At 43.2% G+C, this 19,516-nt stretch overlaps 1 protein-coding gene across 1 annotated transcript in view; it reads right to left on the bottom strand.

Moving 5' to 3' along the window:
* Nucleotides 1-920: 920 nt before the first annotated feature.
* The window catches only part of LOC142498868 (uncharacterized), a 48,122-nt gene continuing 29,526 nt past the window's right edge, over nt 921-19,516 (bottom strand). Inside the window, exon 7 of the mRNA XM_075607485.1 lies at nt 921-2,562. Coding sequence (XP_075463600.1) covers nt 1,789-2,562 — 774 coding nt within the window. The 3' untranslated portion in view covers nt 921-1,788. The remainder of the gene's footprint in view (nt 2,563-19,516) is intronic.

The following is a 19,516-nucleotide window of genomic DNA, read 5'->3' as shown; positions in this document are numbered from 1 at the left end:
GTATGCTGGAACTGTTCAGATCTCATGCAATCATAGTTTATCCACCACGATTATACATTACTATTCGGTTCATTATACTCTGCCACTAGTGTATTGCACCCCAATACTTACCCTAGAGCCACCCTGTAAGAATTGCTTTTTACTTCAGATCCTTATAAGGAATGTTGTTTAGTGTGTAACCTGAATATCAAGGAACACACAGCTATCATAGACCCTGAACCTATACGGTTCGAGTATTGAAGGTCAGATTACCTTCAGGTCGTCTGTTTTTAACACCCATTATTTTATTTCATTGGTACACTAATAAAGTTATGTTTTAAATCATTCACTCATCATACAGAGCGTGAACCTGAGTGCTGCAATTGGGTTCTATCTCTACCCTACTCCCCTGGTAACAAGAGAACACTGCCTCTAGCAAGCACATCCCTGGATCAAAAAGTAAGTATAAACCACCCAAGAAAAACCTGACCATTCATTCTGCTGCCATACCAAAACCAAAAGATCTTTCCCAAAGATCCATTATACTACTGCTAATCTACCATGTTCTCTATTAAAAAAAAACTCTGCTTTGGATGTTTGGATCAAGGTACTAGGGAAAGAACCTAGATGTATATTTTTTTTTTAAAAATTGTAGTTTGAGGGGGCAGAAAATATATAGCAGTTTTACACCACCTCAGGTGGGAGATTTCTGCCAATGACAAATAGGTAATTGCCTTAGATGCAAATTTTGATACATTGCATTGCAATATATGAGCCTTTCAACTTCTGTTTTCCCTCTTCATAACCATAACCCAGGACATACTTGAAAACGAGAGGTAACTCTCAATGTATTACTTCCTGGTAAAATATTTTATAAATAAATAAATAAAATAATTTCCCAAACTGTAAGGTAAAGCAAAGAGCATAAAATCGAGGATAAATGAAAGTATATATTGGGGCCAAGATACACAAAATAAAAATTTGACAATTTCTTAAGTAAATCAGACATATTTATCCCTTTATTTATTTAACCCAAAGTGTGGAATGTTTGGAAATAGAATGTAAAGAATGTCTGATGTTTTTCACAAACTCTCTGCAAAATAAATATCTTTTTGGAACATTCTCCACAATTAGCAAAAATATATATGGGTTTCTCTTGTTTTAATCTTCACTTACCGATTCCATAGAAGTTTCGAAATTTCTATTCGTTCTGAGAGTTCCCTTCCATGTTCCACCCAGTTAACTAATTACACTTGTCTTAAAGCTGTAGTTCAAGAAATATCCTACATCTGTGTTTTTTTTAATAAATCATTTCTGTACTATGAGAAAATACATGTAGCATTTTTTTAAAACAATTTGTAAAGACTTTTTAATGTATTCTAATGTAACAAGCATATTTGTTTCTATAGCAACCACTTACAAAGCAACATCCCGTTCCTCTTCCGAGACAGGCTCTGGCACACCTCTTTTGCCCTCTCTCTAGCAGTGCACCAATTGTATCTAATGCCTGCCTGGTCACATGATCTTCCACACAACTTTTCATCTTGGGTAATCTTCTACAGCCCTAACAGCGATCTAAAGAACCCCCAAGCCGAATCTTCAGCGATCGATTACAGGAGAACGGATCGATCGGCAACTTAGCTAATTACTTGCCGGCGTGCAGATTGTATTGATGCACATATTGAATGGGGAAAAAAACAGCAGCTTGAACTGCAGGTTTAAGTTAAACTTTTCAATGGAACAATATGAGAGTTTTTCATAAATGTACAGTTTTGAAGACCTCTCAAATCCCTTTTTCAGGCAAATTCTTCATTCGGAGCATAGATTTTGCCTTGATCTTGTGTGAATTTTCTGGTGTGTTACAAGGTGTCCTTTACGAGTGAAGCTCTTGCCGCATTCAACGCATGCATACGGCCTTTCTCCTGTGTGTGTTGTCTGATGTCTAACAAGGTATGAATTGTGAGTAAAGCTTTTACCACATTCATTGCATGCATACGGCCTCTCACCTGTGTGTGATCTCTGGTGCACATTAAGGTTTGAGATACAAGTAAACCCTTTTCCACACAGAGTGCACACATAGGCCCACTCTCCTGTGTGAGTTGCTTGGTGTTTAAGAAGTCTTGAGTTATCAACAAAGCCTTTCCCACATTCAGCACAAGCATATGGCTTCTCTCCTGTATGAGTTCTCTGATGTATAACAAGAGCAGAGCCGCAAGAAAAGCTTTTCCCACATTGACTACATTCATATGGCTTTTCTCCTGTATGAGTTCTATTGTGTATAAACAGAGAGGAGTTACTAGTAAAGCTTTTCCCACATTCCCAACATGCATATGGCCTCTCTCCCGTGTGGATTCTTATGTGTGTAGAAAGAGTGGCACTGCTAGTAAAACTTTTCCCACAATGTGTACATGTATAAGGCCTCTCGCCTGTATGGATTCTCTCATGTATTACAAGAGAGGATTTTCTAGCAAAGCTTTTCCCACATCTAGTACACACATATGGTTTTTCTCCAGTGTGAGATCTCTGGTGTATAATAAGATGTGAACTATAACTGAAGCTTCTGCCACAGTCAGAGCATACACACTGTTTCTGTACGTTGCAGGGTGTGTAATCCATTTTAAATTCAGATTCATCCAAAAAGCTTTCGCTACTATCACTGCATTTATATATTTTTTCCAGTGTAGTTTTCTGTATATGAAGAGTTTTTGTATTCCCCTTTTTATCACACATTTTCTGGGTCCTTATATTTTTCTTTGAATTACACACATCTGTGAGATTGTGTCCTGCACACGGAGTTGATTTCTTGGGGGAGTTTCCAGCTGCATTCCTGCAGTTTTCTTCTCCGTGGGGAATGTTATTTTCTATTGTCCAATTTAATGGTTCCTTTTGCTTATGTCCAGTCATAGAACCACAATCTGCGGAAGCGAAATATATGGCAAACAAAGAAGGATGTTTCAAAGTGTGAACTTTTTAATAAGTCTAAACATCACAAAATTAAGTGCAGAGCTATATAAAAGTACATGTGTGTATGTATGTAGGATATATGAGAGGTGACGAGACATTGTCATAAATGGCTCACTAACCCCACAAGGAGCGGAAATATACCACATACATTTAATAATTCCCCTCCCCCCAATCCTATTTACGCATTAGAATTTCTAGCAACTTTTTAAAAATGTTTACTTAAAGAGTCTTATGGAACTTTTCAATTGTATCTTACCAGAGCTCTAAGGGCCGTTCTAGACAGCATGCGGTCGTGCATGCCTGTGCCAACGCGCGTGCCGCATGCTTTTTGTATGTATACTATAGAAGCTGTGAAGGTACAGTGTGTATGTGTGTGTAATTTATTTAAAAAAAAAACACTTTGGTAAAAATAAAATATTTATTACATTTGTGTAGACACATACATACACCATACACATACATGTGAATTATATATACACATACACCATACACATACATGTGAATTATATATACACATACACCATACACATACATGTGAATTATATCTACACATACACCATACACATACATGTGAATTATATATACACATACACGTGAATTATATAATTATATACACACACAGCGCCGGTAGCGGTGCGAAAAGATGAATTTCCCCGTCTTTGCCGCTGTCTGGCGGCGCCCTGCTCCCTGCCGTGCGCGGCGCCATTATAGAAAGTAAAATTGCGCGCACGCGGCCCTATATAACAGCCCTAAGGAGTATGCAGGTTTTTCAGTTGCATCTTGTGCTTGGCAAGTTATGTTATTATTGCTTAGGAAAAGGTATATAGTCACATACCTTTGCACATTTTGAGAGATTGAGATAGATATCTATCTCAAATCAAAAGATCAATTGTGAGCACATTCACATGTCTTAGGCAGGGTTGCTCACAAGTGATCTTTTTTATTTGCTATATGCAATACAGTGGAGGTTTCTTGTTGCCTTTTTCACCCACCATAACTTAAGACGTGATGGTGTGTGTATAATATAAATATATATATATATATATTTTTTTTTTTTTTTTTTAACATCTGATGGCTTCCAGGGACAAAAGAGGTACTGATATAATTCCTTCGCTTGATTCACTTAGCATAAGGATTCATTGCAATCAAATTGCTGCAAAGATCAGCTTTATCTTTACAATTTATCAACTGAATAGCTAATGTACCCCGAGCGGCTTCTCCGAGGTTTTATTTATTTATGCAATGAGTCCCATGCAATGAGACCACGACATAAGTAAGACGTGCCATGGGCAGAAATCCATTTGTCTCTCAAATTTATGAACAAGATGGACATAATTATTCTTGTTACATCCCTTATAAATCATACAAACAGGTGAATCATCTGATTAACCCTCCAGGCGCTCAGAATATAACATTGTCCAGCTGGTGAAAGATGAAATAAATCTTATAGACCCAGGCTATACACAACCTTAGTGTAGTGAGGTATAATACATAATCATTCCCCCCAATCGGCTCACCATGAGCACTATGAGGTTGGGACACGGGAAACTCACGTGTAAATCCTTGTGGTAGTTTGTTGAGCCTGTGCGGGTCTTCCCAGTGTAATGTGCCTGGTTCTCCTGGCTGAAATCAGGGTGTCTCCGCTCGTGATCTTCTCTCTTCACCGCCAACCCAATACCCGCAGATGCGGAGGGCGGTCACCTGACCGGCGGCCTGAACGGTGCTTCCTGATGACGTCACGGCAGACCCGGTGAGTGAAACAGCAAACCAGCAGGGACTCAGCATGCAGACGCTTAATGCAGCAATGCAGGAAAACTTCTCAAAGAGAGAAAGATGCGTCGCACAGCACAAAAAATATAGATGAAGGCTGATGTGGGATAAAAATGAGCTTTATTTGCACAAGGTGCAAGCGAGTTCTCTTGACGCGTTTCGGCCTGGAAGGCCTTTGTCAAAAGAGCTTGTTTAACATTCATCTGGGTCTGTGATGAAATATAAATGAATGATTTTTGCTTTAAACAAGCTCAAGGAGTATAGATTTCACGTTTCATTGACCTGTCATTAATAAACCAATAAGAAACATCTTGATATATGTTTATGTTTTTGGTCACAATGACTGGTCATTTTATATGTATTTTTGTGTTTTAACTTTTTCATCTGACATCTATGTTGACTAAGCGAACTTTATGTTTGACATTGAGGTGATCAGTGATTGTAACACTGGACACCTGATACTTATTGTGTTGATTAATTTGAACAGCTGTCATAGGTTTGCTGGTGTATAACTGGATGTCTTGTGATGCAAGCGAATTACTCTTTTGACAAAGGCCTTCCAGGCCGAAACGCGTCAAGAGGACTCGCTTGCACCTTGTGCAAATAAAGCTCCTTTTTATCCCACATCAGCCTTCATCTATATTTTTTGTGCTGTGCGACGCATCTTTCTCTCTTTGAGAAGTTTTCCTACATCCCTTATAAATCGCCTGAATCTATTGGATATGACCGACGTGTGTATTAGAGAAAGGAAGTTATGGACAGACATGATTGCAATTGAGTAAGGGGTTAATATTAACTAATTGAAAGTACCTTGCGCAGGAGAAAGGTGAGTTGGTTAGAGTAGCCGTGTGTATTAATACTGGTTGCATATCTAAGTCACCTGCTCACTTGTGTGCTGTTCGTGACAGATGTTATATATGGACGGATTGAGGGGAGATATTGTTAATTTGAGTGACCTTTACAAAAGGTGAAAAGTGGACCAGCTAGACAGCTGTGTATTAACTCTTGTCCGTATGTAAGTCACGTGCTCACAGGGTTGTCGTACGTGATAAATGGTGGCATAGCGGTGGGATAACAATTTGTATTTTTGTTAAGATCAGAGCTTTTAAGTGGTTTGCGTTTATGCCTGCGGGACAAACAAAACACTAAAAAGTGACTGACCGGTGTGAATCTTGTGAGAGATCACAGCTCAATACCCCATAGCTATTGCTCAGTGCTATTTTTATAAAACATAAAAGCAGGCAGTGTTGTACCCTTCCACCTCTTGTTTTTCTTTTGCTATCTGTTTGTTTTGAGTAACTGTAGTGAATATGGCCGCTTTATACCGACACCAGACAAAAGAGGCGCTGATGACTCAGTGTGAGGAGCGTGATGTCCAAAATCTGGGCAAAAATAAAGAGGAGCGGATACAAATCTTGCTGAAAAATGATAGAGAGCAAGATGCTACACTGGACCAGGACGACCATAGCAGTGGAACAAAGGACAGATTGGTCCTGGGAATTACCCACGAGTCAAGGAACCCAGGACTGTTATATTCTGAGGACTCCAGCAGTTCTCATCCCGCCAGTGCACTGGATGTGTACTTGCAAACTACTCAAGTATCTGGGACCAGTAGATGACGCAATGCGGTTGCAGCTCATCACCCACTTCCAAGAGCGTGATGCTGAGAGACAAAGAAAAAGACAAGCTTTAGAACACAAAGCAGCAAGATATGCAGCTGCAGAGGCGAGATATGCTGCAGAGCAAGAGGATGTGAAATATGCTGCGGACCTAAGGCACCAGCTGGAACTTGCCAAGCTCCAGAGGGCATCGCCAGCATCAGCCGCCAGAATCCAGCCCTTCCAAACCCTGTATAGAGCATTTCCCAAGCATGGCAAAAGATGGGAACCTGGACCCTTTCCTGCGTGATTTTGAAAAAACCTGCAGGCAGCATCAGTTACCACATGATCATTGGGCACTGTATCTTATGCCCAAATTGAATGAAAGAGCCATAAATGTCTTTGCTGATCTTCCTGTACAACTTCACAAAGATTATGAGGCCATCAAAGCTGCATTGCTGCACCATTTCAACATCACCCCTGAAATCTACAGGGAAAAGTTCAGAGCCCTTCAGCGTGGTGATACCGGCGGTTTTTCTGAGCTGGTGGGACATCTGTCATCTTTGTGCAAGCAGTGGGTTGGCAGGCTGGAAGTTGAAAGCTTTGAGAGGTTATTGGATCTTGTCATTCAAGAGCAATTTTGAACCCTGTGCCACCATGATGAGAGTGGGTGAAGGACAGAGGTCCTAAGTCGGCCACAGAGGCTGGTCAGCTTGCAGATTGCTACGTGGCTAACATGAATCCAGTGATTAACAAGGGGATTTCCAGGATGGAAGGGGGTAAATCCGAGGAAATCCCAAGACCTCCTGTTACACCTATTGAGGATTCTTTGGGGGAGGCGGTTGGTAAATCGGGTCAGGGGGATAACCGCCGGTGTTTTGTCTGCAAACAGCTGGGGCACATCAGCACCAATTGCCCAGAAAGGAAGAGGCCTACAACTGCCTCTGGAGGAGATCGTCCCACAGGAGTACACCTTGTTGCCTGTGTGGTATTTGAAAAAACACAGGTGCTCACTTGCAGTAGGCCATGGTGGGTCAGAAACTCACCCAAGGACTGAGAAACTCAGGTATTACACTTACTCTGGTGCGACCTGAGGAAACAATTTCTAAAAGGAGTCTGTATATTGGGGGGGGAGGGGGCGGCCTGCCATGTTTTGCCAGTGGCACAGGTATACTTGAATTGGAGTAAATGGCAGGGTGTGCGGGAGGTGGTAGTAACTGATGCTATTCCTGCTAATGTATTGCTAGGTAACGATCTTGGCAGAAAAGGTGCCCACGCGCATACCGTTTTTACTATTAAACCCAGTGAACACACTAGAGATAAAGAAGAAATGTATACAACTGGAATTAGTGCAGCTCCAGAAATTGACTCGATCCAAGTCCAAAAAGATACACAAAGGTGAAAAATCAGGAGCGCATATAGATCCAGGATTAAGCACATAAAAAATAAAGAACATATAGTGAAATTTTGTTTTGACTAAAAAGTGAAGGTTCATAAGTATCTCTCACTCACTAATAACTGGAGGGGTGCTAACAGGACATTACATGTATCTCAGCGACAGTCCTATTGGATAAACCGCCTAAATACACTTAAACCGAACGGCTTGAATGTAGACTTTGACATCAATGCCTTTTTAGTATAACTCTATTCTCCAATACTATATCCATCTCCATGTTTAATTAATGCACCATATTTTAATTCTGAATAATGGATATTACTTCAATTTTAATTTTTTTAAAATATTTATTATAAATAGAATTAAAAAACAAACACATCACGTGTGCTGCTATAAATACCATCTCTGGAGGGGATTATTATATTGAATTATTAAATGTTCTTTATTTTTTATTTGCAAAATCCTGGATGTATTGGAGCTAATGATTTTTCGCCTTAGGTAACGATCGTGGAAAGATGGTTACCCAAAATGAGACCAAACAAGCTCAGGAACCCACTGATCAATTCCAGGTACTGAAGCACACTGGGGACCGGGGAATGGGGACTGACAGGGGTTGTACAGAAGTGGGGGGGGGGAGGGGTGGGGGGAGGGAGAGATGGGCCACCCAGTATGATCCATCACCACCAACCACACGTTTGCAGGGGGTCCCGAACAGGTGATTTAAGGGGGCTGTAGCAAAGTGGGGGACTGAGATGGTCTCCCATTATAGCTCGTTGTCACAGGGAACCCCTGAGGGGAAGATTGAGGTCGTTAGTGAGGGGGGCGGGGGGTGTAACGGAGTGGGAGGCAATGATAGTTTCCCTGTTCAGCCAGCCATCACAGAAGACTCCAGGGGGGTGTTCAAGGGAGATTGTGCTAAAGAGTGGGGGCAGAAAGAGCTTCCCATTACAGCCCATCATCCCAAGGGGCCCAGAGGAAGGGCTACAGGGGAGCTGTCCCAAAGTGGAAAGCAGCGGGGGTTTCCCATGGATCTGGCAGTGGTTACAGACCTGGGGGACAGTGATAGGCCAGCATAGGCCCTTTCTGCTGAGGGAGAGACAGAGAAAAGCAAATCAGAGCAAGACATGCAGAAGAGAGGCTGGGAAAGGGATAGATAGAGACAACGAGGCAGAGAGACAGCCAACAGAGGAAAGAGAGACTGGGAAATAGAGAGTTAGGGGCAATAAAAGGGCAAGAGGCAAAGAGAGGGACAGCCAGCAGAAGGAAAAAAAAGAAAAGAAAGAGAAGCTGAAAGAGAGAGAGAGAGGGAGGGACAGTACAGAGAAAGAAGTACTTCCAGAGCAAGAGAGAAGGCAATAGTGACAACAAGAGAAGCAGGAATGAAAAAAGCAAAGCTCTCAGAGGGAGAAAGAGAGCCTAAGAGACAGCCACAGCCAGAGGAAGAGACAGCTGGAAAGTCAGCCAATAGGGAAGTGGACCCCTAACTGGGATGAAATGAACGGTTCATCACACCAAGGTGGAGGCGGTATTCGTGTGTGCGCGGGACTGGCGTGTAAGCCAGCCCCTTGGCTCATTTTGAGGAGTGAGGTACCATCATAATGTCATGAAATATGATGTATTTTAATGAAATCTGGTACTACAGGGGTTAATGTAGCTTCAGTTTGATTTACAAAATACAATATATTGGGGTCATAACAGGTCAAGACTTCCTGGATCCGTCCAGACCATTAGAGAACTTAATTGGTGGGTTATCATGTATGGCCCAGTAAAAGTACCAGATGTGATTAAAATATGGCCCTCTTGACAACTTTATAAACAGGATCCTTTTAGATCTACCTTCAAAGGCATTCTCTTGAGGGTTCTGCAAGGTGTAGGGGGCATGGCTAAGAAAGTATTCAACCAAAGTGTGACTTTATTAAAAATTTGAATATCATGTGACGTCATCTACTGTACATACTAAGAGTTACATATCTGTAATCATTGCAATGAGGCCACACACGGCATGAGTAAGAGGTGCCAAGGACAGATATCCAGGACATTTATCCATTTGTCACTCAAATTTAGGAACAAGACGGTCATAATTAGAATTCCTGACATATGGTAACGTAATATATAGGGATTTCTGTTTTATCCTGTTTTAAGAAACTGTCCTGCATTTACTGTAATTGTATGCTTTTGTAATTATCTTTTTCTGTAATCTGAAGCACTGTATATTTATATATATTAAAACATTCTTTAACAAGTGGTGCTTTGGGGCTCTGAGTGAACTGTTGCATGCTCTGTAGAGAATAATTTACACTTTTCTGACACATTTTGCTACAACAGATGTGTGTGTGTGTCCAATGCATTGTTTTTCTATAATAAACAGGGACCTCAGACTGGCAGATATATTAATTTACAGATTTTACATATTTGTTGGGTGGTGGCAGTGGATAGACATGATTTCAATTGAGTAAGGGGTTAATATGAACTCATTGAAAGTACCTTGAACAGGAGAAAGGTGAGTTGGGTAGAGTAGCCGTGTGTATTAATACTGGTTACATATCTATGTCATGTGCTCACTAAAAACATATCTCAAATTGTCTGTCTGTCCTGCAATCATCATACCCTGGTGTGTCTTAATTTAATTCATCTTTCAAACCATTTGCTTTAACATCCCTCACATGTGCTAATTAAGTTGGTTAGGCCAGCCAGGTGACTTTGTAAAAGTATATAAGTAAACTCACAACCGCCATTGCTGCCTGCAGCCATGCTCCTAAGCTGAAATGCTTTTAAGTAGAAATCTTTAAAGTAATGAGGAAGTTTAAAAAAGGAAGTTCAAAAACAAGTGGAAAAGTGGACACCCCCTACTGCTTCTGATTCCTGCATTTGAACTACGCTGGAAAGGAGGATATCATCCCAGACTGCACATCTCAACACATAACTATTGCTGTGATGCCGCCTTTACTTTTTATATTTGCTGTAACCTCACTTATTTTCAAATTATGCACTTCCTTCCACCAGCCTCATCATGTCTCTAACTATTCATATTTCTCCATCTCTCCTTCCTTCACCACTTCTCAGTTCACATGAACTCCTCTCTTACCTGCGCCCTCTGTCATCACACAGCTACACCCCCTTCACTAAAACACACCCCTACAAATCATCCTCACACATTCTCTATCTGTCCATACTTCTCCTCCATTGCTTCTGGGGATATCTCTCCCAATCCTGGTCCCTGCCTTATTTCTACTTGCTTTCGCCCTCGCCTTCCACATGCAACTTCTACTCCTTCTGGTATAAACCCCTCTAACCTCATACCCATCCCCTGCCACCCTCCCTCCTCTCTCCCATTCTCCTGTGCCCTTTGGAATGCTCGCTCCCTCTCTAACAAGTTCCTCTCTGTGCATGACTTCTTTCTCTCTCACTCTCTGCTCCTATTTGCCATAACTGAGACCTGGCTCACTCAGTTTGACTCTGCTCTGGAAGCTGCCCTCTCTTATGGTGGCCTTTCCTTCTCCCACACTCCGCGCCCTGATGGCAGGGGTGGAGGCGTGGGGCTCCTGCTCTCCTCTCTCTGCCGTTACCGAACCCTTCCTATTCCCCCCTCTCTTGCTTTTCCCTCCTTTGAGGTTCACACAGTCCAGATCTTTACTCCTCTCCCTGTCCACGTGGTGGTCATCTATCGCCCACCTACCTCTACTTATCCCCCTTCTGCCTTTCTCTCTCACTTTGAATCCTGGCTCTCTTTCTTTCTCTCCTCAGACTCCCCTGTTCTTCTCCTTGGGGACTTCAACTGCCACATTGATGACCCCTCTCTCCCTTGGGCTTCCCGCTTTCTCTCTCTAACCTCTTCTTTTGGCCTTCAACAGTGGACTGAAGCCAGCACCCACAAGGATGGGCACTACCTAGACCTGGTTTTCACTAAAAACTTCTCTCTCCGATTTCTCCATTTCCCCTTTTCCTCTCTCTGACCATCACCTCATCCCATTTTCTCTCTCTCGCTTCTCTCCATCTCCATCTCGCCCTCGTTTTTGCAGAAACCTGCGCTCTATTAACCTACCAGCTCTTGATTCGACTTTACGCTCCTCCCTCTCCTCTCTGTTATGCTTCAGACCCTGACAACCTGGTCAGGAACTACAACTCTGCCTTATCTTCCTCTCTTGATCTTCATGCCCTGCTTTCTCTCTGCCGTCCTCGCCCTTCTAACCCCAGACCCTGGCTAAACACCCACACACGCATGCTGCGTTCCTCGGAACGCCTCTGGAGGAAATCTCATACGCTCGCAGACTTCATTCACTACAAATTTATACTGTCCTGTTTCAACTCTGACCTCTCTCAGGCTAAACACACCTACTTTTCATCACTAATCAACACACACAAGTCTAACCCACGCCGACTCTTTTCTGTCTTTGACTCTCTACTCAGACCACCCTCGGCTGCCTCCTCTTCTTCCTCCATCTCACCTCAAGACTTTGCTGACTTTAAGGAAAAGGTGGAATCCATACGTCAGAACATCCCATCTGTTGCCTCCTCCCATCCCACACTGCTTCCCAACTTTCCTCCTGCCTTTCTTGACTCTTTTTCTGCTATCTCTGAGGAGGATGTGTCACTGCTGATCTCCTCTTCTCCCTCTACCACTTGCCCTCTTGATCCCATTCCCTCCCATCTCCTAAAACCTCTTGCTCCTTCTATAATCCCTATGCTCACACAGATCTTTAACTCTTCCCTCTACTCTGGTACCTTTCCATCCTCCTTCAAGCATGCAACCGTTATACCATTACTCAAAAACAGCAAGCTTGACCCTACCTGTCCTAACTATCGACCTGTCTCCCTCCTGCCTTTTGCCTCCAAACTCCTTGAACGTCTTGTATTCTCTCGATTGCTACACTTTCTCAACACCTATTCTCTTCTAGAATCTCTACAATCTGGCTTCCGCACTGCTCACAACTGAAACAGCCCTCACTAAAATAATTGACGACCTCCATGCTGCCAAAGACAGAGGTCATTACACTCTACTCATATTACTCGACCTCTCTGCAGCATTCGACACCGTGGACCACCCTCTTCTCCTTCACATTCTCCATACTCTTGGTATTCGGAATAAAGCTCTATCCAGGATCTCCTCTTACCTCTCCCATCGTACTTTCAGTGTCTCTTTTGCTAACACCTCCTCCCCCTCTATTGATCTCTCTGTGGGGGTACCCCAGGGCTCTGTCCTGGGACCCCTTCTCTTTTCTCTTTACACACTCTTGCTAGGTGACCTAATCACATCCTTTGGGTTTAAATATCACCACTATGCTGACGACACACAAATTTACCTTTCAACCCCGGACCTTACACCTGCTATACAGACCAAAGTTTCTGAATGCCTCTCTGGAATATCATCCTGGATGGCCATCCGCCGACTGAAACTTAACATGGCAAAAACAGAGCTCCTTATACTTCCTCCCAAACCTGGCCCTACTACCCCCTTCCACATTACTATTGGAAATACGATCATTCACCCAGTAGCCCAAGCACGCTGCCTAGGGGTCACACTCGACTCCTCTCTCACATTCGCCCCTCACATTCAAAACATTTCTAAAACTTGTCGCTTTTTCCTCCGCAATATCACAAAAGATACGCCCTTTCCTCTGTTACTCGACTGCTAAAACTCTGACTCAGGCCCTCATTCTCTCACGTCTCGATTATTGCAACCTCCTGCCGTCCGGCCTTCCTGCCTCTCACCTGTCTCCCCTACAATCTATCCTAAACGCTGCTGCCAGAATCACTCTACTCTTTCCTAAATCTGTCTCCGCATCTCCCCTCCTGGCTTCCGATCAAATCCCGTATCTCACACTCAATTCTCCTCCTCACTTTTAAAGCTTTACATTCTTCTGCCCCTCCTGACATCTCAGGCCTAATTTCTCGCTATGCACCATCCCGACTCTTGCATTCTTCTCAAGGAGGTCTTCTTTCTACCCCCTTTGTATCTAAAGCTCTCTCCCGCCTTAAACCTTTCTCACTTTTTGCCCCGCACCTCTGGAATGCCCTTCCCTCAATACCCGACCAGCACCCTCTCTATCCACATTTAAGACCCACCTTAAGACACATCTGCTTAAAGAAGCATATGAATAGCACTGGATAATCCTGGACACATGATACATAAAGCTTGGCCCCCTGCAGACGCACTTACTAGAATTCCCTCCCGCTGTCTCTGTACGTTTTCCCTACCTACCAATTAGATTGTAAGCTCTTCGGAGCAGGGAGTCCTCTACCTTAATGTTACTTTTATGTCTGAAGCACTTATGCCCATGACCTCTTATTTATATTATTTGTTATTTATATGATATGTATTACTACTGTGAAGCGCTATGTACATTTATGGCGCGATATCAATAAAGACATACAATACTTGTGTGCAATTCGTGACAGATGTTATATGGGGACGGATTGAGGGGAGATATTGTTCATTTGAGGGACATTTGCAAAAGTGAAAAGTGGGACAGTTTGCAAGCTGTGTATTAACCCTTGTCCCGTATGCAAGTGATGTGCCCACAGGTGTGCCATACGTGACACTCACCTGTGCTGGTATCTGCAGGGAGGTCCTGCTCCTGAGTGTCCTGGTCACTCCTTACACACGGCTCCTCTTCTCCCTCCGTCTTTGGTACAATCTCAGGCTCCACATTCAGACATTCTGTAGATATTACAGGTGGAGTATTTCAGTTTGATGAATAGATGGAATACAGTGTTTATTCTACAGGACATAAATCCAACCCCAAATATTGTGAATATTTTATTCCTAAATGACCAGTACAAATAAATCTGGAATTTGAACAAAAAAAGGATCTCTTATGTATGAATATGTATATGTTTATTTATATAGTGCCAACTTCACAGAATTCATATTTTTTTCTTCGTATATCACTGGCCATGTACGCAGCGCTGTACATATAACTTTGCAGGCACAATGAGGCCTTGTCCCCAAGACCAGGAGTGCGCAAACTGGGGGGGTGCACAAGATTTTCAGGGGGGAAGGGGGAGCGCGGCAGCTATAGAGGTGCCGCGCTCTCCCCCAAGGCATTTAAATTAAATGCCGGGGGACCGCGAAGGGCCTCTATAAACACACTTACCTTACCATCCAGCGACGCGTCATGGTAACTCAGCGCAGGATCACATGACCCCGCGGCAAGGTGACATCACCTGACCCCGCGTGTCATTTGATACCACGGTCAAGCGGGGGGGGTGGGGCGAGCCGCATAGGAGAGCAGGCAGGGGTGCGCAAGGGGAAAAGTTTGTGCACCCCTGCCGTTGACCTTAGTCTAATTTGGGTGTTTGAGGCACAGGGAGATTGAGGAATATTCCCATGGTTACAAGGAGAGCCGAGGGATTCAAACCTCGTTCACCAACTTCAAAGACAGCGACACTATCAATGAGCTGAGCTTCTTCAGTTCAATAATTGGTATGTCTGCATATTTAAATATCAGGAAAACGAGAGGAGCTCTGGAATTGTATCTCTTCTTATTACAGCCTTGTTTGTTGCACTTGTCATGAACATACACTAACATTAGATCATGCTACAATAGTTGTGTACAATGCTTCTTCTGACCAGGCTCTCAGGAAAATGTTTGTGCAAGCCCGATCTCTTTATTAGACAAACAGATATCCACTCACCCTCGTGATTCTCCATCATCACATCCTTTATAAGATCAGCACTCTTTATGGGACTTCATGGGTATCTCAAAAATAGAGAAAGAAAAAGATTAGAAGTTGAATAAGTCTCTTGCAAATGTGGACGTTATTGCCAGTTTGTTATGGGTTTAAAGTTGCTTACAGTTTCTCTGCTGTGAGGCTGTAACTTTAGCAAAGTAACCACTGGGGAGAGAGAAGAGAAGACTCCTTTTACACAACTATTTGAGACATCACAGGTTTTACTGTGCATAATACGTGCTAAACAGAGCAGCCTTATTGAGAATATTTCTCTTTAGTGGAACATGTTTAAATCCCATTAGGACTCTACTCATTGTCAGGGGCTCAACATCGGGTTCAGTCAATAAGTGCAAGGAAATAAATACAAAATGACTTAATTAAAATCCTGCCAACATATTTTAAATACAGCACATCTTACTTATATATTCTTGTACAAACACATTTATTTTTCTTCTCAAATTAACAAATATTCTACTATCACAAAACACGTCTTTAAGCATAAACGGTGTATTGTTTATTTATCACTATTAATAAAAATAAAATCCCAAACATGACATGGTTCCCAGTTATTCGCGTTCCCGTATATTCTTTACAGCAAAGTTGATATCTTTCCTAGAAAATCCCAGGATTACAATTCTGACAGAATATATTATTTATCAATAAATAGTGTAAAACAAAAAAAAATAAGTATATATATTTTTTAATCTCTGCTCAGAATATCCATGCACAATATCAACACAAATGCATTAACCCTTAGCACACACCACTGCAGGAGACATAATACCTGAATGTTAAAAACACAGCCTGGGAATAGGAAGTGACATCAGATTTCTCTAATATATGGTTACTGCATGTGAGGAACAGGTCTTAATACAGCTTTCAACTCGGGAAGAGGTTCTTCTACAGTACATTGCATAAGCATACAATCCAGCTCCTACCTGGAGTAGCTTTACATGCAGACGTGAATGGGAACATCACAAATAGAACAAAGAACAGTCTCTTCTAATCTTCGCACAGATTGGCTGATGTGTGCAATGTGATCTAATGTGCGCCATGCATTCTGGGAGTTGTAGTTTTATCCGTTACCAAATGCAGTACAGCTAAAGGCGGCAGGACCACATATTCCAGAGTTCCTTGTGCACAATGTGAGTAGTGTGATATTTAACACCTGTGTTCATTTAGTAATTTTTTTTATATAACTAACTATATATTTTTCTCTGATAACCCTTTTATATTTTATTTAAAAAAAATTGTACAATTTGCATAATTGTAGATGTCATCAATTTTGTCATGCAGTGCAAAAGGGGCAGGTCAAACCCAAGGAGGTGGGAACCCTGTTACCTTCAGGCTACGGGTTTAGCCTGTCAATCTCCGGGTGGCGGCGTGGTGCGACGGCGTCTCCGGCATTCTCCTGCAATTCCCCCTCCAACTGCAGTGAACATGGCTGTGCGGTGTCAAATGACGCCGCGTTGCCATGACAATGAGGCACTGCATGTTGCCATGACAACGTGACACTGTGTAGCGTCACAATATCACGTTGCATCCCGTTGTCATGGCAACGTGGCATCATTTGACGTCGCGCAGCCATCTTCACTGCAGTTGGAAGGAGAGTTGCAGGAGGATGCCGGGAGACGCCACCGCACCAAGTAAGAGAATTTCTTGTACATTTTTCTCCGGGTTGGCATTCAGTGGAAAGTGTCAACCCTGGGTGAAATTTATATATGTGTGTGTGTGTGTGTGTGTGTGTATATGTGTGTGTGTATCTTAATTTATACTGTATAGCGCTATTAATGCACATAGCGCTTCACAGCAATAATACACGTGACATAATAATACAAATAACACATAAAGGAAATAAGCGCTTCAGACAAAAGTAACATTAGGAAAACGAGCCCCAGCCCCGAAGAGCTTACCGTCTAATTGGTAAGTAGGAAGAACGTACATAGACACTAGGAAGGTGTCCTGGTAAGTGCGTCTGCAAGGGGCCAAGGTCGGTGTATGAAGTGTATAGTATCAGCCACGTAGCTGCCCATATGCTTCGTTAAGGAGCTGGATTTTAAGATAGGTCTTAAAGGTCGATAGAGAGGGTGCTAGTCAGATATTCAGGGGTAGGGCATTCCAGAGGTGTCGGTTTAAGGCGGGAGAGAGCTTTAATAAACACACAATCCCAGCAATCCCTAACCCCAGAACCCACCACATCATATGTGTAACACAGTTCTTCCCCCCCCCCCCCCCCTTCCGATGGAGATACACTGCATTACTGTGTTAGTGTGGTGCTGAGGCATACCTGCTGGTTCAGGAGAGCTGAGTAGCGGCGATGGTAAGGGGCAACAGGACAGGCTTTTGGGTGGTCTCTGGGTTCTTGCTCATTGGTTCAGCGCCTCCAGCTGTGATGGGCTCCTGGGGTGCAGAATGTCAGCTCCCCCACAACACTCCTTACCCCTCCTGCCCTGACACCCAGGCAGAGGTTTAGTGAACAAATAGATTTAGTGGACATGCTGCAGCAGCTCTTCACACAGCATAGTTGTTGAGGTCCAAAGTCCTAGGACTTCAGGATGTTGCTGCCCCGATAGTATGGGGCCTTGAGTCTTGGTGGTCCTCAGGCTTTTAGGCCTGAGGTGGGCCAGTTCATCCGTGCCATGGGAGAGTCTGACAGCCCATGCTCTCACCTTGGAAGGCAGAGCAAGACTACTCTAACTTTGCTAAACCCGCTGGTTAGCTTCAGGAAGAGGCGGGCTCATGGAATGTACCCATCACTGATCGGCTTACACAGGCCATAAGTCACCACATTACAAGTGGGGGCGGAAAGGGGGGGTCAATGGCCTATAGATTAACCCATGAAGGCCCTGAACTTACTAGGGACTTACATCACTGATACACTGTGGGGGAAAGAGAGGTACTTATGGACATACCATGTTACATATGTATATTAGTGTCAAAAGGAGTGCTGCTGAGCATGGCCAAATGTATACAACAAAAGACAAAAATACTCAAAGTGATAAAATACATAGTTAAATTCTCATTAACCTCTGAAGTGGAGGGAGAATGGCAAATTTTCACAGGTAGTGTTAGGACCTGCATACTGGTCGACCATGAAATGGCTTGCAGGCTTATAACGCTTTGGCCAAAAAAGGTTTAACTAAATGACGATTGTTCATGAGAATTCTAGCATTGAAGTATTTAATGATGTATTTTGTCACATTGGATGTAGCATGGAGTATTTTTGTCCTTTGTGGTAGAGAGCTTTAGATACAAAAGGGATAGAGAGAAGACATCCTTGAGCAGAACGCAAGAGTCGGGCAGGTGTATAGCGAGAAATTAGGGCAGAGATGCAAGATGGGGCAAAACAGTGTATAGCCTTAAAATTATTATTATTATTATTAGGTATTATTATTACTAGGTGTTATTACTAGGTATTATATAGGCATTATTAGGTAGGTGCGGGGGTGCGGCCGCCAGGGGGGGGAGGGGGTTGCCTCCTGTCCTGGTGCTCCCTTCCCCCGTCCCCTTGGTGTGGGAGATGAGCGCGGGGGCGGGTAGTGGTGATGCACTGCTGGCTGGTCGGACCGCCGGCCTTCCACCCCCCCCTCCCGCCCCCAGTCACTTACATCCGCCACTGCATCTCTTGCTCCACTGTGTGTGTGTACACTGGCGACACACTTTATTCGAGCTTGGCTAGTCCCACGAATTCGGGTATACCCGGGTGTATTGAGGTTTGTGACTGTTTTCTGCCCGAGTACATTGAGTTATTTTCCAAGCAGGGATTGAAGCATTTTATTCCCGCTGGCTGCAATACTGCACAGTATATATATATAAACTGCATTACAATTTATGAATTTATGCCATCTGGTAGACACGCGAAGCATTGCAGCCTATTAAATCCTAATCATTATCATTTAACAGATCAGCCGCCCATCAGCCAGGCATGAACCCAGGCTGGGAAGGCAAATGCAACGGGGCTTGTCAGAGGTTAGGAGTGGCGCATTCCAGGTATCTGCCAGGTACATACCGGGTATTTGCTCGAATAAAGTGTGTCGGTGCAGTATATGTATGTATCAGTGTGTGTGTGTATATATCAGTGTAATGTGTGTATCTGTGTCTGTGTGTGTGTATCTTTGTCAGTGTGTGTGTGTGTGTC

The sequence above is a fragment of the Ascaphus truei genome, chromosome 7 (assembly GCF_040206685.1).
Source record: "Ascaphus truei isolate aAscTru1 chromosome 7, aAscTru1.hap1, whole genome shotgun sequence".
NCBI classification, from domain to species: domain Eukaryota; kingdom Metazoa; phylum Chordata; class Amphibia; order Anura; family Ascaphidae; genus Ascaphus; species Ascaphus truei.
The sequence above is the reverse complement of the archived record's forward strand: the minus strand, read 5'-3'. Positions and strand labels throughout refer to the sequence as shown.